Below are 23,455 nucleotides of genomic sequence, written 5' to 3' on the forward strand. Positions count from 1 at the left end.
TATTAGACACAATTGTCCAAATCCAGCACCTCGACTAGTCCATTCGCTCTGGGTGTAAGAGCTGCCGGAATGGTGAGGAGAGCTTTCGATCTTCCACTGTCCTTGTTTTGCTCTGTATCTGATGAGCAAAAGAGTAAATGTTAGCTGCTGAGTCTATGGAAAAAAGTTATTCTGAGAGAGCAAACAGTGTTACTTATCGCTATGGATTGTCTCAGCCTAATATGCTACAGTAAGTTGCGGAGTTTGTGACTTTTGTTACAATACTATTTTATTAACATTTAAGCTGCTAGACTACTCTAGAAACATTAAGTACTTGTCTGCTAAAAAAGGAATTTTCAGAGTATTTGATAACTGAATGTTACATAATTTGTAAATTAATTTGCCTGAAGAAAAGTTTCATACTTCAACGTATCTGTGAAGGGCTGTCCGACGAGGGTTGGTGGTGGTGCTTTGTTCGGACACAGCGGTGTGTGTACGTAGCAGTCTGCCATGTGAGCGGGATCGCTCTGTTGGAGCGCTTGCTCTGAAAGAGGGCTCTGTTTTCAACTGTTTGAGAAATCAGGTGCTTGACAGCCTTTACAGTTGTGACTTGTTTTAAGATGAAATCTTAAGGCTTTGTCCAACATCATTTATTGACTGTCAGAGCCTAATACCAGTAAACTGGTCTGCTGTTTAGGCTTCCCAAGTCCAAAGGTGTCACTGTTTCCAGCTGTTTGAACACATAAGCCAGTAAAGCAGTACTTAATGTGGTCTTGGCAAGGTTTCACTCAAAATTCACTTTATAAAGAAGACAGTAATCATGGCTGTGATTTCTGTTAGTCTCTTATGGAATATAAATTGTCAAACTGTCTTTTGACAAGCACAGGTTTTGTTCCCTCTACCCCAAGTAATTTGGTTCCATCAACCCAGCAAATTAATCTTGTCTAGTTTTGTCTTCTGAAGAAATGCAGTAACAAATTAAATTGCTTCAATATACCAGCACTATTTTAAATTTATCCACCAGTTCAAATTAGGAGATGGATTTCACATTGTATTCACATGAGTGGCTTTGGTTTTGTTAGCATTTACATAGCAGTATAAATATGCAAAGTTCCTTGCAGATGAGAAACAGCATGTTGTTTACTTATATGTAACATAACTGAGTTTCACTGAATGCAATAACTTTGATTTTAACCTCACATGTTTAGGTCAGTGTGGAGACTCCAGTAAAACAACTTCTTTTTTTTTTTTTCCAGATTCTTGCTTTTGACACTTTATGGCTATGGCCATTCTTAGGCACATAACTTTATGTACATTTGGAAAATTTACAGGGCCAGATTTCCATATAAGATAATTCATTTTAATTACCCCCAGTGGGGTACATATCTTAAAAGTAATCGCATCTTTTGAGGTACTAATTGATTTTAGGGTTCAGCTCTGGTGTTAGTATCAGGAATAGAAGAGCATGAGTGATTTTTATTGTTTTGTTATGTACAAATGTATTTTTCCAGCCCAGACAACAGCACTGCATTTGTAATTAATCAATGCCTAAAATCAAGAGCATTGCCAGTCTGGAAGTGGCAGCCTGGCGAGGCAGCGCACACGAGACTATGAACAGAGATTCTTCTCTGTAGGATACCAGGACTGAAAACCTAGAGCAGTAGCTTACTCAAATGCTGGTGAAAAAAGGAAGCTGAAGCCCACTGATCACTCCGAGGAAATTTAATTTTGTCCAAGAAGAAAGGTGACTGTTCAGAAACACTCTGTCCTTGCTGCACTGCTTCTGACAGCTTCTCCAGCTGCCTCGCAGCTCCCAGGTTAGCTGGGATTCAGACTGGCATTTTGATGGAAACTCCGTGTTTCACCCACACCACCTGGGTGGTAGTTCGGGGTCTGGCTTAGCTCTGCATTTCTCTGTGGGTCCCCAGGGAGGGAAACAGCAGCGATATCATGGGCTGACTGAAGCTTGAGGTTTGCATATGGAGAAAGCATGATCAGCCAAGTACATTTTAGTGCACAAATAGTTTTCTCTGGGGTAAGCTGTCATCCCTCTTAATGATTCCTTTCACAGAAGTTGTTTATACCTTTCATTGCTGTTGCTGCTTTTTTCTCTCTACCTTTTCTAACTCACTGCATCCTTCCTGAAGCAAGTGACCAGATGGTCAGAGCTTATGTTATTCTAAGGATATAATAGGGGTACATCAGAAGAATTAGTACCTATGTTCTAGCAGTGGGCAACAGCAAATCAGCTGTAATTAGAACAAAGGCTGCTACCGTAGGGTCTCTTTGTCGTGGCAATGTGCTTTGTCATCACTCCTGTCTGCCAGTTTGAGGTAGAAGGATGAGCTCAGGACTGGCGTGGGGCCAGCCAGAGCAAAGCTTCATTTTAGCTCCCCGTGTTGCCCATCTGGGAGGTGCACCAGCAGATCCAGAGTGGTTTCTTTGGAAGGAGCTGGAGACCTAGAGGCTGTGAGATCTAGAGGCTGGAGTCTTTGAGGCTTTGCATCTTCTAAGCAGAAACTGTTCATTTCAATGCAAATCAGTGTAACTGTTGAGTTTAGGGAGTTTGCGCAGACCAGCCCCACCTGACAGTTTGGTCAAAGGTATGAAGAAAAATTTATCTCCAGGCTTTTATCTTCCACTGAGCATGGTATCAAAGTGCCTTTGTTAGTGCACAAGTAAGTATCCTTCGTAAAAACAGAGCTTTGCATGACAATTATGTAATAGTTTTTGTTTGCTTTCCTAATTGGAGAACATTTTGAAAGCGCAATAAAACACAATTTGTTCCCTCTTTCCAAAACGAAATGTCTCCTTTTGGAAGGAAGGAGGGAGTAAATTTACATTATAATGAGCAAATTGTTATGAGCGTGTAGATCAGTGTTGACATAAAGGGTGACGGAAATAAGATGTTCTCATTTTGTGCGTTCCCCTCCCCTTTTGTTCCCTCTCGCAGGCGTTTGCCTGTGCATCCTGCTGCTACCAGGCAAGGACGTGGCTATACTCATAGTCAACAATAGGATAGTAACACATCGTAACTCAGGTAACAAAAGTCCATATGAAGTGAATCATTCTTCACCAGGGCTGCCTCATACACCTAAACCCCTTCGCCCATGCGTGCTAGCGATGAAGGCACGTGTGGTTTACTACTGCACCTCCTAGCTAGTTGGTTTTTGTTTTTTATTGTCCCTCTCTATTTTCCTATTGGTTTCGTCATTTCCCGATACTGTCAGGATGTTGGCGTGGACTGACCAGATGAGAGTGCTATTGTTTGGCTTCAGGCATATGACTTATCTAGCAAAGAGTTTAGAAAAACGCTGCGTTGGGGTCTGCTCCTGCCCTGCTGCCAAAGCCGGGGGGTAAGTTAGACATTGAAGCTGTTGTCTCAGTTACCAGTCTGTCCTGCCCTGACTTTCTGGAAGTGAATCGCAGTTGTCCAAATCTTTTCTCCTTCCGATCCCTCTCTCTTTGAAACCAGCAGGTTCGTTACTGGTTTTGAGAAGCTGAAAGTGCCATTAACCCCCTGCCCAGCTGTTGCGGTGTCAGGGCTCCAGGCGAAATGGCATTTGTTTGGCTCCTAGAGAAGTCATCCCAGGGATTGCCTGGAGAGTCTGGCTGCAAGCAAAATCCATATGCAATGCTTCTGTCAGCAAAGACTTGCTGGAAGAGGGTTTATAATAAATATTCACATCTGCTGCTTTGGACACTCTAATCCATCCTACAGATCTTTGCTGTGTCAGGCTTTGTTCTAGATGAAGAAGCCTGGTAGTTATAAAGGTTTGCAAATAGGGCATATTTATCATGGTTAGCTCTACTTTCTACTTTCTAGTTCCCTTTCTTGCACAAATATCCATGACCATGCTAAGCATAACTTGTGATTAAATATTCTCAGTGCATTTGTAAGATGTTTTAGACTATGTGTTTCCTTTGATAAATCGAGAAAATGGCAGTTGTTTACTTCCCAGGCTGTCAAATGAAGCCATCAGGTCTCCATGAGCAGAGCAGAGCACATTACTGTTATGAATTAGTTTGAATGGAGACGCAGTGTATTCCCTGGATAAACTATACATCACATGGGCATCCCCAAGGCCCTGTGGCTTGCACGTTATTAAAATTGGGACAGACCCCTCCATACTAACTTCTGTTGGGCAGTATGTTCCCATTGGCTACTTGGTGAATAAACTGAATGACTAAAAATAGCAAAATATCTCCTGTTTTTCATAATCTTCCCCAAAATGATAACCTCAGTGCCAGACTGACTTTGTCAGTGTCAATATGAATTATTCCTCTGCTGGAGATGCCTTTGCTTTCAGAGAGAAAATCCTGATACATAAAAAGAGCTGTAATCATTTGGAAGGTATATTGAACTTGCTCCTAATAGAAAAAGGTGTTTGACCAAGATCATGACTGGCAGTACAATGATTCCATTGTTGGGAGGACCACATCAGCTTTGAAATGAATGTATTGATCCTCTTTTTTTTTTTTGTACGTGAAACTCATGATTATTGTAGTTAATTTCTAAAGGGAGAATGTCTTTATGTGGTGGCTGAATAAGTAAAAGGTGCTTCAAACATATCACCTACCAGCTCTGCTACCTCTGCTTTTATTTAAGCAGGAAGAGAATAAACTTATAAACACATTCTGCCTCCTTCAGAGTGATGAAACTCAGTCTGCTTGGTTCAAAAATAAACACATGGAAACTGGGAACTCCTTAGAACCTTTTTGAGGTTTTATTTTTTCTTTTATTTTTTCTACTGTTAGACCCAATTGTATACTAACAATTTCATTATCACTGTTTTTTCCACAAGGATATAAGGGAGCAAGGCACTCAGTTCAGTTAGATGCCTGACCTCCTTGAAATCCAGTTGAAAACCCACATCCCCATTTCTCCCAGAGCTGTTCAAGAAAAGCAGCGTTAAGAGCATGCTCTGATGCTGATACCTCCAGGTATCAGAAGTGCATCAACTTCTCCAGTGCTCAGTCCGTGTGTCAGAATCTGGTTCTGAATGATTGTATCCGAATGTAAGTAAAATAGCTGTGCTCCTAATGGGTAGCCTGCCGGAGTCTCCAGATTCGCTTAATCACTCCCAAATCCAATCTCATTGTTACTGATCTGTCCAACTTTCTGATACTTTATCTCAGAAAACAGGAGTATGCATGTTTAATCTTTAAAGATCAATCTTTAAAGCGACAATCTCAAAACTTCGAGCGCCACTCTCTTGCCTTGCCCTGGCAAACCTCGATAACTTTCCTCTGAATTTCAGGTCATGTCGTGGCTCTGGCGAGCAGCGATGGATCCATTAAGGTTCTGCAACTTGAGCGTGGGCAGCTCTCCGGCCTGCGAGGCCACGACGGCGGCGAGGTGCACAGCGTTGGCTTCCATCAGCGGGCAGCGCAGCCGCTTTCTGGGGGTGCCGGCGGTACCGTGTGTCTCTGGACCTGAGGACCAAGCAAGCTCCTTAATGTAACCTTAATCTCAAGGTGTTACGGGGAAAAAAAACGGTTTGACACCATAGCAGCAAGGGCTTAGTGAAGTTGTTTTCATAGCTAATATTTGCAGTGGGAACAATCGCCCGAGAGGAGTATTATTCTGCGTTTTATCCAAATAAAATACCCAATTTCTCCCTCTTTCTGTTAACACTGTGTTTTTCCGAACATCAAGAATCTCTCTTTTGGTGGTTTCTGGAGAAATAGCTTTACGATGACGCCTAATGCCTGAGCAGACGAATTGCAAGGAGATTGATTTTTAATGTAACACGAGACACGCGGGCAGGGCGCCCCTTCTCCGGCACCAGCCCGGGGGAAGATGTGAAGTTTTAATAATGCAGCCACCGGGGATTTTTTTTTACTGCAGGAAGCCGGCGGCCGGGCAGCGGGGCCGAGCCGAGCCGAGCCGTGCGGGGGGGGGGGGGGGGGGGGGGCTGCGGGCGGGGCAGCGCCGCTGGCCGGGACGCGCCGCGGCGGCGGAGCGGGGACGCGGCAGCAGCGCTGCGCCCCGCGGAAAACCCGCCGCCCGCGGGGAAAGCGCGCCGCTCCGCGCCATGGCGCGCCCGCGCTGAGGCCCGCGGCGCCGGAGCGCTCCGCCGCTGGAATATTTTTTTTTTTTTTTCCCTCTCCCCTTTTTTTTTTTTCCCCACCCCCTCCAAAAAAAAAAAAAAATTAATTATAATACTAATAGGCAGGGGGCGCGGCGCTGCGCGGCCCGGCGCGGGCATGCCCGGGCCGGGGGGGTCCCCGCAGGGGAGCGGGGCCCGCCCGCTCGCCCGCCGGGCTCCTCCGCCCTCCCTCTCCCGCCTGCCTACAGCCTAACCAGCCCCCTCTCGCCCCCCTTCCCTTCCCCCGCCGTGGCAAATCTAGGCTCGCAAGAGATCCGCTGGGCATAGGGAGGGGATATATATATGGGGGTTTTTTTTCTCTTCCCCCCCCTCCTCAAGACCTGAGGAAATCCAGCCCAAGTTGGCGGCGATGACTGTGCTGCTGGCACCGGGGTTTCTCCGCGGCATCCCTGCCTCCGGACCGCCGCGCCGCTGCTCGCTCTGAATCCGAACACCGGGTTAAAGCTTAATGCTCAGGTTGTGCTCGCCGGGCTGCCGCGCTCCCCTCTTCTGCGATGGGAGGTGGAGGAAAAGGGATTGTCCGTGAGTCAACACTGAAAATGTGATTAGGAGGAACTGCTTGCACTAATCTCTCTCTAACCTTTTAGTCCATGTTGGCCTGTGACCCCTTCCAGCGTTCAGATCGAGCCTGATTAGGTAAGTGTAAATTATTCACTTGGGGTGAGGGAAGGCGCATGGAAGCGTTTTACTCGGAGACTTACCTATGTTCCCGGCCTCTCTCATGATGAGAAATGATGAGAAAGTTCGGCTGTAAACTAATTCTGAGCTGAGCAGCATTTGTTTACTTGTTGAAATCTGTCCGTGCAAGACGCCTGCAGTCTGTCTGCCTTCCAGCGCCGCCGCGGAGCCCAGCGCTTGTGAGTTGCCGTGGGACATCTCAGATGCTGTAGCAAAATACAGTGGTTTTATTTATGATCTTCGGAGAACTTTTTTTTTTTTTTTAAATAATTTGGAGAGCTTCCTCATCAAACTTCAACAGATTCTCTCGATTGTTTCATCACATTTCCTCAGACATGAATTACTTCATCTGCTTCTGCTCCCCCCCCCCCCCCCCCCCAAATGCCCACCAATCTGCAATGTTGCAACCTACCTGTAGCGTTTAGGTGGGCGAGATTCTCTACTCTGTGGATACGCAAAGCAGCCGTATCTGCATGAATCACTTATTTCCAAACAACATGTTACAATAGATATTGCTGATTAGTAGTAACAGGGTGCGTAGTCCTTGTGATAGAAACGTAGCTAGTACTTCAATTAAGAAGATATCTTTTGAATTTGATAAAGCTTGTGTAATATCCGGTGTCTCCCTCTGTTGTGGCTTTGGAAAAACTGCTTTGTCAACAGGATCCCTTAGCTGCTTCTCTAGGATTAAAGCTTTCTCCTCCTGCTGCTGCCTTTTTTCTTCAATTAAGGGAGAATTAATTGCTGAACATCTGCAGCCCACCAGAAATCCCGATACATAAAAAATATCTCCCAGAGAGGTGGAGGGGGAGGACGTGTTTGCCTGTGTGTGTAGGTTAGTGCATGTTTGTATATACTGTGTGTATCTGTGTGTGCACGCTGTGGGAAAGGAGGAAGAGCAGCAATGACACACACACCCAAACAGTCCATTTTTGTGCCGGCAGCTGCCTCCATCCTTCCTCATTTAAAAGTTTCCTCTAATACTTTGCCCAGTTCTCTTAAGAGAGGTCAGAAACCATTTTGGTGCTGGGGCTGCGCTGGCCGCTGGTGGCCGTGCCGGCAGGACGGGGTGTTGGTGGCAGTGATGTGGCACCATGGGCAGCCAATAGCACACCCAAAGCCACACGCCCGGCGCTGGCTGTCCCTGGGGGCTCTGCAGAGCTCCTCTCCCTCGCTGGGTCCATCCTCGGCCCCGCCGCTTCAGCAGAGCTCTCCAGAGGTCAGGCCATGCCGCATCGCTCTCAAAGTTTTAGAAAGGCTCCAGCTTAATCAGACAAACACGTTTCAGCGGCTCCATGCATTCCACAGGCATTTAGCATCCTGCTCTCCGCGTTTCTCTCTGGGAGTTACTGAAATGCTGAATAATGGAGAAGGTGAATTACATCTTTGCTTCTGTCGGGATTACACGTACCTGCCACAGGCTGGGCTGTGTTGGTAGCCCAGGTAGTCCCTCTTCAGAAACGCTGTATATAAAATTCTGTACTATTCCACCTCTCACAGACCGAGTATAACCCAGCATCATCTTTCATGTTGGACGCAGATCTACTTACAGATTATGCTTATCTCATTTTTCAACTCAGGTTTCCCACCTCAGTTTAATGAAGTGGGCTGCGTGCCATACGTAGCACAGAGGGACAGTGGCCACAGCAGGAGGTTAAGACCATGCTTAAACGTGGGTTCAGATCCCTCTGAGCTGCCCATCACCATGCGATTTCAGGCAGCTGGTTTAATTTCTGGTGCATCAGAAAACTCAACTGCACGAATGAGGAAAGTAAAAATTAGATGCTTCTGTGAGGCACCATTTCTGCGGAGACATTTTGTGGGCAAATGCTTCCAGGCACATGTGTCTAATTTATGTATTTCATATGCTTTATTCTCTTTAACAATAATTGAGAAGAGGCTTAATTCAAGTGAAACAGCAATAGTTATCTGTGCAGTTTGAAAGCACTGATTTCTTCTTGGGTGCTGGTTGAAACTATGGCCTTTGTAAGTCAATATTCCTTAGAATTTTGAGTTTGTTCTCACTTAAAAATATTTGTTTTCAGACCACAACACTGGTCTCCCTATGGAAGCAGCTGTTTCTATCGGGCATTGAGATCCCATGGAGAAGCTGAGGAGGGGGATGGCTCTTCATATCCATGAAGCCTGGATACTTCTGTTTGTAATCCCTGCTTTGGTCACTCCAGCCGCCATCAATCATGAAGACTACCCCGCCGATGAAGGGGACCAGACCTCCAGTAATGACAATCTGATCTTTGATGACTACCGAGGGAAGGGCTGTGTGGATGACAGTGGCTTTGTGTACAAACTGGGAGAACGTTTTTTCCCGGGACATTCCAACTGTCCCTGTGTCTGTACTGAGGATGGACCTGTTTGCGATCAACCAGAATGCCCTAAAATCCACCCAAAGTGTACAAAAGTGGAACACAATGGATGCTGTCCAGAATGCAAAGAAGTGAAAAACTTTTGTGAATATCATGGGAAAAATTATAAAATCTTGGAGGAATTTAAGGTATGAAGCCTCTTCTTCAGTATTTAATACTAGTATGCTATGGGAATTGTCTTTCTGTTGGGGACTCTCAAGGCACTCAGTATTTGCTTACTTCTACTAATTGATGCTAAAGCTGAAGTCCTTTTTAGCTGTGATGCAGGTCTGGCTAATGTAAAAGCTGCCACCTCCCCCTTCATGTGCACTCACTGAGGGCCAGTGGTCAGTCAGAAGCCCCCGTGTGAAATGCCAGCCCTCTGAATCTGCTACTCCGGACAACCTCCTTCCTTGCTCATAGCATGAATCAGGTCGGACCATGTAAAAGTGGTGGTAAACAAATACTGAGTGCTTTTTAAGAACCCGTTTTCCAACTTGGATAGCAAAAATCCATGGCATGGTACTGAGAGTTGTTACTTATAACTGTATGAGAATGTAAGTAAGGAGATTGCAAGCTATATTTAATATTTTCATTTCAACTGTGATAAGGCTGTCTACAATGGCAGAAGATTAATTCCTAGGCAGATGGCCATCTCAAGTAATGAGAACTATGGGGGTTAATTGTAATGGTTGAGTTCCTATTAGGAATGTTGTAAAGAAATCCTTCTGGACTGTATCTTAAAAATAAGACCAGATTTTCAAAAACCACTACCCTTGACACAGCCTGCTTCTCTCATTCTAATGAGTTTGATTGCATGTTTTCAATTCTACGGAAAAAAGCATTTCATAACGAAGAACAGAGTCTGTAAAGGCAATAGGTATACACAAGTTTGTTCTCCCAGGTCACGTGGCTTTCTCCCAGGTCATGTGGCTTTAAGATTTGTACCTCCATAATTAACAACAGCCTATAACTCTTCACGGCTTTATGCCTGATCTCATTATACACTTGCCAATTTATTTTCTTTTCTGATAACGAAAAATACTTCCATATAGGTCCGTGTACTTCACAAGTTCTCAGTAACATAGATCACGATTTCCTCTTTCCCAAATACTGTAATTTTCAGCAAAGGTAGTATTTAGTGCCCTTCTTCTACCATGTATGGTTTATGTTCATCTTTTTCTGTCCATCTGTAACTGCAATCATTCAGTGTGGGCAGGACAGTTTAATGTCACAGAGATAAGGCAAAACAAATATATGAGGAACATCTCCTTCAGGGCCATCCTGATCAACCTGTTCTCTGCTTTGCTTTGTTGAGGACTGTGAAGATGCTGATCTTGTGAACTGCTTAAATAACAGTTTCTTCTTGCCCTCCGAAAGCCTAGCCAAACTTCATCCCACAGTCATGCTTCAGTGGTCCCATTTTGACTGCTGTGTGGTCAGGTGGTGAAGTGTCCCACCTAGGTGTAATTCTGACACATGGTCAGGTGAGAGTTGTAAGGACTCTTTTTGGAGAGATTTTAGGAAATCGGAGAAAGTTATAAGGACTCTCTCTGAGATATTTCAACGGTAGAATAATGAGATAGATCTTCTCATTGAAGTATCTTTTTCACATGAATGAAGTACAAAAGTACTAATCACTTTTCCTGAAAGAAATAATTGCACCCTGATAAGTGATTAAAGGATAGAGAAACAGAATTTAGGGGAGAAAGGGTATTAGAGAGTGTTAGAGCAATCTGGTTGGTTGTTTGCTGCGTTCAAAAACTGTGGGGTGTTGTGTGGAAAGCGAAGTTCCTGTATCCTCTGAGAAACACAAAGTAGATGGTGGCATGCCACTCTTGGACATGGTAACCTTCAGTCCAGGACTAATGTGAGATCCTTCAATCTTAGTTTAATTAACAGTTGAGCTTTTAACCTGGACCTATTTTGCTGAGAGGTCAATACCTTGTGGAGTAGGGCAGAAACCAATTTTTTTGAAAACTATGTGTTTACCTAGAATAAATAGTGAAATTCTTTTTCTCCTCTAGTAGTGGAAGAGATTCAGACAGTGGAAGATTACTGTGCACTTCCAGGGGTGTTTTTGGGGGAAAAAAGAAGCATCTGTGCACTATGACTTTACAAATGCTATAGGAAAGACAACTAAAAGATGCAGGAAACAGCTGCTATGAAGTGAAATCTTGACTTCATTGAACCATTTTGCTGTTTACTTCAACAGAACTAAGATTTTACCTGCTAACTCCACAGATGAAATTCTGAGCAGTTCATAGTTTTTACAGGCTCTGAGTTCTGCCCTTCCCTTGTCCAGTTGAATTTATGCAGTCTGTAAACTTTCTCAAGTCCATTCCACACACACTGAAGACAAAGAGGAGAGGCTTTCTCCAGTCGTTCTGACTCAAAACCAGACTGCTTTCAGTGGAAACGGAAGTACTGTTTTATGTGGGCTCATAACCCTTTCACCCACTTAATTTAGTTTTGGTAATATGTAGCTCATCAAAATCATCATCCGTAGAAGTGCTTGTCACTGCTTAGTTACAGCTGAAATTAGCCTCCGTTTAAAAATCTTTTACAAGTGTGTGTTTGTGTTTGTGTGTGCGTGTGCCAGGACTGACTCATCTTGTAGAAATTTCACAAATTAGGATTTTTTTTTTCCTCTAGGAAATTTTTTTCTCTAGGATATCAAAATCTGTGAGAGGTTTCCATTTGGGAGAATTTTCCTCTCTCATTTCTAGATTTCTGTTTAGCGTTGGGGTGAGAAATCCAAATGTGATTTAGTCTTTTTTTTTCTTACCACTGACAGTAACCATGACTATCTCAGGGTAAAAGAGTAGTTATAAAGGCCCATTTCTTGAATATTTAGCTTTCTTCTAGTGAACTGATCTTGTACCTCTGATTTTTTTGACTCATAACAATCCTAAGCACAAAATATAAACATGAACAACAAGCCATCTAACTTAGACAGCTGTCCAAATGTTTATGCTTGTGCCCCTAAATCGTTAACACGTACAAATGAAATGCTGAACTGAAGTTCAATTGTAAATCTAAACCCATTAGTAGTTTTTCTTGTATTCTTTTGTAAAACCTTGTGTCCCTGACAGATGGTTTAGTAACCCCATGGAGCATGTTCATAGCTCTGTTATGGGTCCTGGGAGATCTTTGTGGGTTTCAAGCCCCAGCTGCCCATACGGAGCTGCCTCATCCCCTTGGATTGCCTGAGACGTGTTCCCAACTTCGTCTGAGGCTGTGGTTCCACCTGGAAACCCGCGCAGAAAAGGTCAATGTGGTGTCCCTAATGTGAATCAAGATCCGACTCAAACATGTATAATATGTAGATTGGTGCCCGGTGTTCAGGATTTTGACTCCTGTGGAGCAGTGTGCAGGAGAAAAGGGAAGTCTGGTGGCTTTTACTGGGATCCCTGTATCTCTTTTCCAACCTCATTTTCCACTTCTCTCCTTGTCAGCCTCAAATCTGGTCTCTCAGGTCTCCTCCAGTCCCTCTCAGAGGCAAATGCAGTGTGATGGGCAGCTGCGGTGGCTGCAGGGAAGGTGTGAAGGATGCTGCAAAACTCAAGCAGTCTCTCCGTTTTCTCCAGAGAGATCTGGAGGGGACTCTTGGGGTCACTTAGCAGCTTGCTTTTTCTCCCACACATCATCTGTGTTTCGATTTTAGTCCTGGAGGTTAAAGTCCGAGTCCCAAGTGCTCCGAGCTCGCCTGTACTAGCAGAAATCTTTCAGGGAGCTTGTTAACCCTCCCCTTTCTGCCCAGAGAGAAAACAAACAAATAACAACTCAGAGAGCAGTCTGGTTATTGTAAGTACACATGGTTGTGTTTTAAATGAATGTTCCCAGACAGCAGCTTATGTAAACTTAAGGAGACAGTGTACTGCCAGCGTGATGGATGTTCATTGGCAGCTTATGGAGAAATCGTGCAAATGTCAGTGAGACAACAGTTTTCCTAAGTGCTGATTAGTTTTTACTCTCCTGCATAACTTACTGAGAAAAGCACATGCCTACCCAGATTTGAGAAATGCAATTTACGGTGCGGTTTAAGGTACATTTGTAGCCACAGTTGGGAGCCATTTGAAAAGGATTAGGTTGTCAGTGTGAAAAGTCCATAATCACTTCTGAAATTCCTAGATCTCTCATCACCCAATATAGTCATATCCGGAATAATCTTCTTTCTATGGACCTGTATGAATTTGTAGCAAAATACCATTGCTGGGAAATGAATGACCGGCTCACAAGAGATTGTCAAGCTGGTATCTTGAAACATTCTCTTCATTTTAGACCCTACAGGCAGGTCCCTGTCCCTGCAGGAGAGTGAGTCCTGGTGACATGGGTTTTGGTAGCATGGTGCCATCCTTCTCAAAGTCAGTGGCAGAGGTTTTCTAGCCACAAACAATAAAATATCTCTATTTGCCTGGCAGGACATTGGGTGAGAACACAAGAAGTTTTTGCATCAGAACTTGGCCTTCCTGATAATATTCAGGTCAGAAGAGCACCTCAACCTGCAGTTGTGAACTTGAGCTTGAAAACGGCTCTGAACATCAAGGACGTTTTTTGGGTGCTGTTCAGTGGTTGCCCTGCTTTCTGCCAAGCACAGAGCTGCAATTTCTTCTAGCCATTGGCTCTGACAATGCTTAACCTCTGCTGCTTGCTGCCTTTCACCTGTCTGCCCTTCACAATGACTTCTCCACCTCCTTGTCCTGTCCCCTTCCACCTTCACTGCTCCCACATCCACCCTCACTCGAAAAGTCCCTAGATGATGCCCAAATCTTTGTCCCTTGCATCAAGCACGAGTGTGGAGGGATGGGAGAACAACCCTCACCCCTGGGCAGGCCTCAGCACTGTGGGGAAAAAAAAAAACCTAAACAAACCAAAAACAGGAGAGGGTAAATTTTAGCTTCATTCTAGGGCAAAATCTCCACTGACTTGAAAAAAGCCAGGATTTCACTGCTGGAGTCCTACTTTATTTTTCTTTCCCATGTTTCCTGCCACTGTATGTTTTAAGTTCATTGCTTTGTTTTGTCCACAAATCATCTGTAATCCTTCAGCTAGGGCTTCTGCATCTCACTGACTTTATGTCTTCTTGAGCAGCACTTTGCACAGTAGGGATCACAGCTCTAATAGGGATCTTCAGGGTATAATCAGAATCCAAAATAAATGAGGGACTATATAAGCATAACATTATCATATACTAATTCTCAGCTCATTCTTCAGAATAGTGGCACCTCCTTCTCCTTTGTTAATGCTCTTAAAAAATTTAAATTAATTGTGTTTTTATTAATGCAATTATCTCAATATAACTTAACAAAGTAAGACCTCTCATCAGAAGGCATTAGCACATTCAAGAGTGTATTCCCCTGCTATCCCAGCATCTCTCAGTCCCTGAAATAGTGTGTCCATTCTGCCACTGGAGAAAAGGAGTCAATGAAACCAAAAAGTGATTCCCCACCCCCAGAATCATGCCAGAAATAGAAATTAAGTGGTGCAAACTACAGCCTTGCTCTGACCCCTAGTTACCCAGCCTGGGAGTGCAACCTTATCAAATATGAATGAAGCACTTGGGACGTTCCTGGAGCATTACTGATGGGATGATGCTGTTAGGTGAAAACCAAGAGTTTTTTGCAGCCCTGGGTTGAAAGAGAAGGTGAGGGGCAGAAGTGTGCAACCGTCCGGTGCCTGGGGTGTGCAGTGTGGGCTGCTCTGAGGGTCCCTCAGCCCTGCCCTGGTGTATTGAACTGTCCAGCTGCAGGTTTGGATGGTGGATGCTGGGGTTTATATCACTGTGAAAGAACAGAGATACGACACCTTAAATCTGAGGAGCTTCCTTAGGCCACTAGAAAAACAAAGTTGGGGGAAAAATGAGGTTCTTTACTGACTTTTCTCATCTTATTATCTGAGTGTTCAGTTTCCTGGTGAATCTCAGAAAGCACTCAAATCATGGCAAGCTAATCATTGCAAGAAGTAGCATTATTAAAACCTTTTGGTAGTATACTAAACCAATCAACCAAATCACTAATAGTTTTCGGATATTCGCTCATGAATTCCAAGAAAATTATTACTAACCAGTATGGGGCCTCTGTTTTAATACTGGCATTTTTCTCTTCAAGATGTGTGCAGCAGGTTTTTTTTCTACTATGACTCAAAAAAATGGGGCTTTTTTTTTCCTTCTTGTGTGTTCTGCAATGTCATGTACGGCTAGAAAATCATAATACAAAAGAAATTTCAATAACGTGCCTGTGCTTTAATAAAAGGAGCCATGAACAATGCCAGTTCTGAAGATAGCATACAGCCATTGAAATCAGACAGGGGAAACAGAACATCAGTCAGATGGAAAAGTACGATTTATTATCTCCCTCCTGGCAAAATTACAGTGACAATGTCTATGCAAAGGAATCTGAAATTACTGACTTACTGTATTTCTGTCATAATTTGTACCAAGAAAACACACTAAAATAGATAGGCATGTCACATATTGATCTGTAGTGATAGCTATTTTTTAAATTATGTTATGTACTTAGCTACTGATTCTATAACATATATATTACATTATGCACAAGTATGTTATTACAATAGGTGAAAGAAGATGGGCCGTATTCAGAATTTGGCTACAAAAAAATCCATGCTGTTGCTTTCCCCAGATCACAGTAAGACATGGAGGCCCCAAAAGTTCAGAGCTTGGTGGTGCCAGCTTCGCTACACACATACTCTCTCAAAGCTCCCCATCGAAGTAGATGAGACCCAAAACTTGAGCATCAGCACGATTCAGAATCACCTGGAATTAAGCACAAGCCCCCTGTGTTTTAATCACAGTGCAGAATTTGGCCTGTACATGCAAGCCCAAGGGAATGGTATTTTTCCAGTAAATATGACACAGGAATTAACACGTGCCCAACATTTGTGCCGCCAAAGCTGTGGCTGGGCTTTCAGATATTTGCTCCAGGAAATAACCCATCGGCTCTGCTTGCTTCCAGAATTGGGGGCTGTCCAGAGAGCTACTGAAAGAGGGGAGATATTGCTGCATAGCTGGAGAAGAGGCTCTGGCACTTCCTTTCCCCCCCTCCATTGCTGCTGGAGCCATGCTATTAGAAAAGGGGATGTGTAGTACGTGCAACTGTTATCAGCTCCTTCCAAGAGTGGTAAAATCAAGTCTGAGGCTTTATTATCATGCAAGACAATGCTCAGTGGGGCCAAGGAGAGAAACGCTCATCCCTTGACTCTCCAAAGCTATGTCCATCTCTGCCACCCAAGATGTTTCTGTAGGGCTGCTGAGCATGAGGTCCTCAGGTCGTCAGCTTGTGAAGAAGGATGTAGTCCACAGAGATGTTGACAGGTCAATGGTGAGAACCATTTCCTACCAGAGCAAGTGGAAGTGCAGGTGTGTGTTTGTTGCTACTGGAATGTGCTTTATGCAGAATTGCATTCATTAAAAATAATGCTCAATTAGCTAATTATCCTAGTTATTGTTTTTAAGACTATAATTGGATAAGTCATGTAGTGACAACGCTTGGTCTAGTTGCAAAATAAAAATGCATGTAGTATTAGGCTTCCTTACTCTTTGTTCTGTTGTACTGTTCAGAGGTAATTCCTTGGGAATTGTAACAAAATTGGTATGCTTGGAGGAGCATTAGGGTTTGAAGCAGCTCCTCAAAACAGGGAATCTCTCAGTCTGTTAACTGTGGTCATCCCAGGCAGGAAAACCTTTCTAACTGAAGGTTAACCCAGTGTGCTCCCTGTGGTAGCAGACCCCTGCATATTCTCTCATTGCAGATAACATGTTCAAACCCGTTTTCCTTTCACATCATTCCCAGCTTGTGCTCATAACCAAATGTGCTAACATCCCATGAGGGACAGAAACCTCACAGGCCCTGCTGGCTTCCCTCCTAAGAGTTTAAGCAGTGGCAACTGGACACAAGGGGCAGACAGGAGAATTTGGAGAACACCTTCTCCACAGTGCCAGCTAGTAAAGAGCTGCTTTATTCTGTGGGGCAGGTCCTCCGCTGCTATGAACTGCTGCAGCTCTATGGGTCGCAAGTGGCCCACTGGGATGTTACGCTGGTGTAAAGTTTGGTACCAGTTAGATAGTCCTCTGTGGAATTTGCATGATGCTGACCTGAGATAGGGATTTGCCTAAGGGAGGTCCCATGAAGCCTAATCCACATTGCCAGCTGCCAGAAAGTAAAAAGTTAGGCTATCAAAGAAGTACAGATAGTCGAGAATGAGAGAGAAAAAGCAACCAGGAACAAGTCAGTATTTGATGTGATGTGTTTGCCCCTCTCCCGCCTCTCAACGTACAGTGAAAACAGGACGGGTGTCAAAGCCCATGAGCAAAGGAAACCAAAACCACAGCAAACCCAGGCAGACATCACATTAACCCACTGGTACAACCACAACTCACTGCTTGAAGCAGGGCCTGGAGTCAGCAAAGGAGAAGGGGATGTGCATGTAGATGTTAACTGTGGGTGCTCAGCACCCTTGAGCTCCTGTACCCTCAGCAATGTAAAGAAAAAAGCAAGTCAGCTCCTCGTTGCTCCTTGGATTACATTGTTCCTTGGACTTGGGTTCAGCCAACATGTCTTTCCTTGGGAGGAGAAAAAGGCAATACAGCAACAGGGACTTAATGGAGATCAGTAATGAGCTCTTGTCTCCAGCTCTGACGCTGGAGGGAATTCAGAGTTCAGCAGAGGTGAGCAAGAGCAAAGCATTCAGGAAGGAACTGCTCCTTTGGGGGGAAGGAGGGAGCATATTGGTGTGATGGTGGGACGCGGGAGCTCCCACTGCAGTACCAGGGAGGTGGGACCAGCTTCCCTTAGCACATAAGAGGTGCAAAACTGTGCAGAACGCTGCGGCTGAGGGTGATACAGCACTGAAATCTGCGGTGTGGGGCCTACAGCAAGAGGAGCTCACACCTCCCCTTGACTGCCGTGGCCCAGCCTGGAGTCACCTGCCAGGGTGATTATTTCCCGCTGCCTGAGCTGCGTGGGGACACGGAGCTTGTCTCCAGACAAAGCAGACTGACTCCACAGATCGCATTCAGTTCAGCCAAACTGCCATCATCTGGCTATCTGGTGAGTAAAAGAGTCACAGGGCCAAATTCATCACTGGTGTAAATCTACCTGACCTGTACTGTGGCTGTGGAAGGTGCATATGATGATCCAGACAGAAAGCTGCAGGAGAAGGAATAGGACCAAGATCCAAAGCTGGTTGTATTATACCTACCTCCTTAATACAAATTCAGTATTATATCAGTACCTAGAGCTGATCTCACCACCTTCTCCTGTCTTTCAGCGTGAATGAAGAAAGAAATGGCAGATTCAGGTATAGGGAAAACATGTGTAAAAGGGACCACCTTTCTGACCCAGTCCTTGGTTCCTTTCTCCCTGCCCCAGGAGGCTTTCTCCTAGACGAGGCTCCTTCATTGCAAGAGCCGACAGGGAGGGAATGGAGAGCAGGAAGCTGCCAGCTGGGCTCGCTTTCCCGACTGATATTAAAAGGAGCTTAACAAATGTGAAGCACACACAAACATTTTGTCTGTGTCCGAATGGGGCTGTGCATCGCACGTTGGAGCCACAGTCCCATCTGTCATATCTGCAACCTTTGGAAAGGAGTCCTGTGCACTGGGCACGTCTGAACTAAAAAACTATTGTAATAGAGTCATAAAAATTATCACCAAAGTAATAGAGAACTCTAGTCCCCTCAGCCCCAGGGTAGGTGAGGTGCAACTATTGTAAGGAATAAAATGAGACATATATCAAAGCAAAGAGAGCGTTCTTATGAAAGAAGTGCAAAGTCATGTTACAGAAAGCTCCACTGCTGCTCTTGGGAGAGAAAAGCAACCACGAGACTGCAGATACACAGCTCCCGTGGAAAAAGGGCCAGGACTCAGCTCAAGGTTGTCTGTCTTTCATCAGCTAATGAAGGACTCACTCTTCAGATCCAGATGTGGTTCCAGGATCCTTTTAAACCCGTCAAGTTGTGTGGCACGTAGCAAATATATGAGTACAAAGCTCCTAATGCCATCACAATCCTGAATCATCAGTTGTGGGCCCAGGATACCCATGGTGTGGCACATCTTCTGTGCTTCTCTCCTTCATCTGGCTTACTGATCAGTGGTACCTTCTCAGGAATTTTTACAACAGGATGGCAAGGATAATGTTGTTTCCAGGTATGGACAGGCATGGTCTGAGGCTGAGGGGAGGAGGGGCATACTTGACCTGGGGGAGTTACAGCATCTTTACGCCTTTCCATCTCCAGAATCCATGCCTGGTCACCAGCCTGCTGGGAAGACTCTTGTAGCTGTGAATAGACAAGCAGCAATTAGGGGTAACTAAAATCGAGCTTTGAGTGGAGAGCAGCAGCATCTGTAGGCTAAAAAAATAGGCAAGTCATCTTCAACCTCTGTGATGGGGCTGCTTTGACTGTAGGATGGAGTCACCATTTATAGAAGATGTTTTCAGTAATGTATTTGTGTCTCGTTCTTTCAACTGAGTGAGAAATCTGTCATTTCATTTCAGTCTTACATTAGTAATGCTTATGTGCCTGTTGGGGGTGTCCCTTAGAAATAATGGATCTCGGCATTGGCTTCTGCTGCTTGTTGGAAGCCAGCTCCTTCTTATAGATGATCTGCAGTATGGTGCAAGCATTTTTCAATTTTTGAATGGCGCAGTTCATTTGTATTGGTAGTGCTCCATGTAAGTAGGATACCGCTCCAGTTTTTCCCTGCAAATAAATTATCTAATGACTTAGTAGTTTTTTTCCTGTTGCAAAATCATTTGCAACCTGATGGTGTTTTCAGAGATTGTACTCATCTATAATCACTCACCAGATTGTTTATTTGAGCAACTTTCCACCTATGGAAAATCCAAGTCATTACAGTTTCTGTAGCATAATTGATACTGTGTCTCCACTAGCTGGATGGATGATTTTTATTTTTTTTAAGTAAGTGACAAAAATGAGTGAAATTTTTGCCCCATGCAAGTTCTTGTATTGACGCACACACATGCACACACAAAAAAGAGCCATTTACCAGAACTGTAACACAATTTAGATGGATGTTTATGCGCTGCTAGTAGTAAAGGCAAAGGAGCAACCCAGAAGAGAAATGGGCTGATTTCAGTCTTGCCTTCAGGTGGAACTCGCTAGCTAGCCAGTTCTCCTCAGTTTGGCACCTGCAAAATACCTCAGTTGAAAGCTTTCTCTGAACTTCCCTGCAATCTCCTGCTAATCTGTCTGAGATCACAGGCAATTTCAATAACAATGGAAATGATTCTAATTTCGACTCCTGGAGTATCTTCAATGAATGTTATCCCGGTTTCTTTTTTATTCATCTCCCCTGGTTTATGACTTCCCACCTCAGCCATAATGTGGAAACCATTTTTGCCTCTGATTTTATTCATCAGGTCCTTTTTAACTTTCTTCCCTTTCTTACTTCCTGCCAATAAATTCGCCACCTGAAACTGTACCTACAAAAATCATTTCCATCAGAATTGCCATTGTCCTTAGTGTCATTAAAAGTTACAGCTACTCTTAAGATGTAAGTGCCCAATTTGACAGACTTCACTTTACATCGCTCTGCTTTTCCTGCTGTTTTATCTGCATAGAGCAGGATGCTATCAGTCGAGCCTGTGTGAGGGGGGAGGCTGCATGTGATATGAGTGCTGGCACACAGTCTCTTGAAAACGAAAAGATGGAGAGATTGGCAGCAGCAATGGTTTTCAGCTTTCCTTCCCTTGGTGTCCAGCACTCGCAGGGGATGGGACACTCCAGTCCTTCCTGGGGATGTGTAGGCAGGAGGTGCATGTGGATACAGCTAGTGGATCTGTATCTATGGCAGGGTACTGGCAAATGTGTGCAGAAGTACCAGGTTAGATCCACTGCATTCAAAACTGCCTTGACGTGGGTAGAAATGGAGATGATGGCATCTCCTTTTTAAGGGGTTTGCACTTCCTTTTCTAACCTGTTCTCAAAATGGGAGAAAGCATTGCAACTCCGTATTCAGTAAAACCACCATGAAAAGCATTTTTTCCCTTTGCAGTGTAATCTAGAAAAGGCATATACTTATGCACCATTTCCTTTTTGGTGTTTAAAGGAGGTGGGAGCTAACATACTTGATTAAGGCTTGCAGTGATATCAAGGGTCCTGGCACCTGCTCTGCATTTGCTCAGGTGTGATGAACCCTTGGGTTTCCATGAGGCTCAGAAAGCAAGCCCACTGGCTTAATTTCTTAGTTATACACCACTTCCAATTCTAGTCAATCAAGCAGATTTCTCCACTCATTCTGCCCATTTTGTAAATATACCTGTTTGACTGTGAAAAGCATCACAGGCCTCAACAGGAGGTCTCTTCAATTCAGTGGAAATACTTAGATTGTCTTCTACTAACTTGAACAGCCCCTGCCTGGTGATAAGTATGTGTCTATTGTAACATGATTAGATGGTTGTAAACACTTACATGAAGCTTTCCATTTCCTTTCTCAAAGGAAATGTCAAGTATTTGTGATATAATAGTTGTAAAGTTTGTATTGCTCTGTAGTTGTTTGCTAGTAGCTGTGTATAAATGATAAAGGGCTGTTGTGCAATAGGCAGGCAGCACAAGGACGTGGTCCTTATGTGACCACTTCATGGTACCTTGTCAATGAGATGAAGTCTTTGAGTATGGGATTATGGGACATTCTTGTACAAATACCCTCCTCAGGCTTAGCTGGAGACTGTAGGAAGGAGGGGGAAGAGAGCAGCCCAATAAATCCTGGTGACAGGATCTCAGAATAGATGACTAAAGGGTAATTGCAAGAATTTGCAGCAGCTTTGAGCAGCCTGTACCCTAGCTCCATCAAAGATGTAAACCTTCTTCCTTGAGGCTGAAAACTCAGGTATGAAGGAAGTACCACGCAATTCAAAGCCTTTTCTGGAAAAGGTGAGGAGAGGTCCAAAGTCTCAGGAAGTGGTTGTGCTAAACATGCCTGGAGGAAATCAGGAGCTGGCATCTAAATTCATAGAGTGGGAAGTCTCAAGGAGTAAGAGGTCTGTGTAGTTTTAATGATATAAAACCCACTGGCTCTTGAAATACTTAGGTGCCAAGTAACACTTTGCTCTCAGAAGGCTGTTTGGAAAATGGGCACTGTTTTCCCAGCTCTTGGAGGAGTATGAGCCTCAAACAAACCTCACATCTGAGTGAAGCCATCTGGATTAATCACAGCAGATCACAGGAAACTTCAGCCTTAAAACTTGGTCTGAGATCTCCACTGAGCTGGGTGTCAGCTCACATACAGGACTGAAATGAGTGCGCCTGTAACTACGGTTAGGCTGGTGAGTGTGACAGCAGAGCAAAAACTGAGGAAAATTGCTTCTGATTGACAGAACAAACAGCTAAATAAAAAAATATCAATCAGATGTCATCTTCAGAGGTTTTTTGTTTGTTTTAGGTAAATCACTCCCTTTCCACCTCTCTAGAGATGTTTGTGTAGAAGCAGCTAAGAGTGATTGACAAGCAGACATATAGACAGAGAAATCCTTATTGGAGGCAGGGAAGAGGAGGGCTGCAGTATAATGTTTCATATATATATATATATGCTTTCTCTATTCACTCAAGGAGAATACTTACTACTCAGTAATAAGCTTTTGCAGGGCAATCTAAATGTTCTAGAAAAGTCTTTCACATGTTTGGGGCAGCAGAGAGGTGGCTCGGGGTGCTGTAGTTGTTGTGGACAAGGCATGAGCTAAGGGTGAAATACAGGTGAGGTTCAGTAAGTATATGGGACGAGAGAATTTGTATGACTAAATGCCATGGCTCAGATGCAGTAAAGCTTAGGTCTTGCAGAAGCTTCTTGCAAGATCTTGCCTAAAAACTTGAAGTTTTGTGTATCGGTTATTTGTGTGATTGTACCAGCTGCCTTGGTCTGAAAAAATGTTTGATTCAGGTTTCTTCAGCTGTAGAAAAACATAAGAGTGGATTTAGACACAGAGTTCTGAATCCAATTTTCCATTTTCTTTTTTCCACTTCTCCCTTAAGTTTGGGAAGAATTAGTATTTTAGGCTATTTTCCTGAAAAATTGTTTGATCATACATCTCTGTCTGGCCACCAATTCTTCTGGATGACTTGAGGACCTGCTGGAGCCCTCAAGTGTAAACCTCTCAGAGGTATGAAATTTCTGTGGTTTTATGAATCCTAGTAGCTGACTAAAGAAGGACCCATGTGGTGCCCAACCCGGTAAGAGAGGGAGCGCCTTATTTTTGTGAGGAGGAGCTGGATGATGCTAGCAATCATAATTCCTACATGTACTGGCATTTGCTTCCAAAACCAGGGTGAAAATGGTGGGGAGCTGGT

At 44.1% G+C, this 23,455-nt stretch overlaps 2 protein-coding genes and 1 long non-coding RNA gene across 6 annotated transcripts in view; 2 read left to right on the forward strand and 1 right to left on the reverse strand.

Moving 5' to 3' along the window:
* Nucleotides 1-5,603, forward strand: part of SPAG16 (sperm associated antigen 16) — a 468,867-nt gene extending 463,264 nt beyond the window's left edge. The window contains 1 exon segment of the mRNA XM_074829742.1: nt 5,241-5,603. Within this exon segment, the coding sequence (XP_074685843.1) occupies nt 5,241-5,419 (179 nt within the window). The 3' untranslated portion in view covers nt 5,420-5,603.
* Nucleotides 4,687-6,496, reverse strand: LOC141925458 (uncharacterized). Its single transcript, XR_012623870.1, has 2 exons — nt 6,413-6,496; nt 4,687-5,415 (listed from the first exon to the last, which is right to left on the reverse strand). It is a non-coding gene; the product is annotated as an uncharacterized LOC141925458 (long non-coding RNA).
* The window catches only part of VWC2L (von Willebrand factor C domain containing 2 like), a 53,897-nt gene continuing 36,539 nt past the window's right edge, over nt 6,098-23,455 (forward strand). For 3 of the 4 annotated variants that reach the window (XM_074829743.1, XM_074829747.1, XM_074829746.1), the window contains exons 1-2: nt 6,098-6,728; nt 8,816-9,282. In XM_074829743.1, coding sequence (XP_074685844.1) covers nt 8,872-9,282 — 411 coding nt within the window. In that variant the 5' untranslated portion in view covers nt 6,098-6,728; nt 8,816-8,871. Of the gene's footprint in view, nt 6,729-8,119; nt 8,144-8,815; nt 9,283-23,455 lie in introns of those variants that run through there. The other variant, XM_074829744.1, reaches the window with a different exon arrangement.

Source organism: Strix aluco, chromosome 6 (assembly GCF_031877795.1).
Source record: "Strix aluco isolate bStrAlu1 chromosome 6, bStrAlu1.hap1, whole genome shotgun sequence".
NCBI classification, from domain to species: Eukaryota; Metazoa; Chordata; class Aves; order Strigiformes; family Strigidae; genus Strix; species Strix aluco.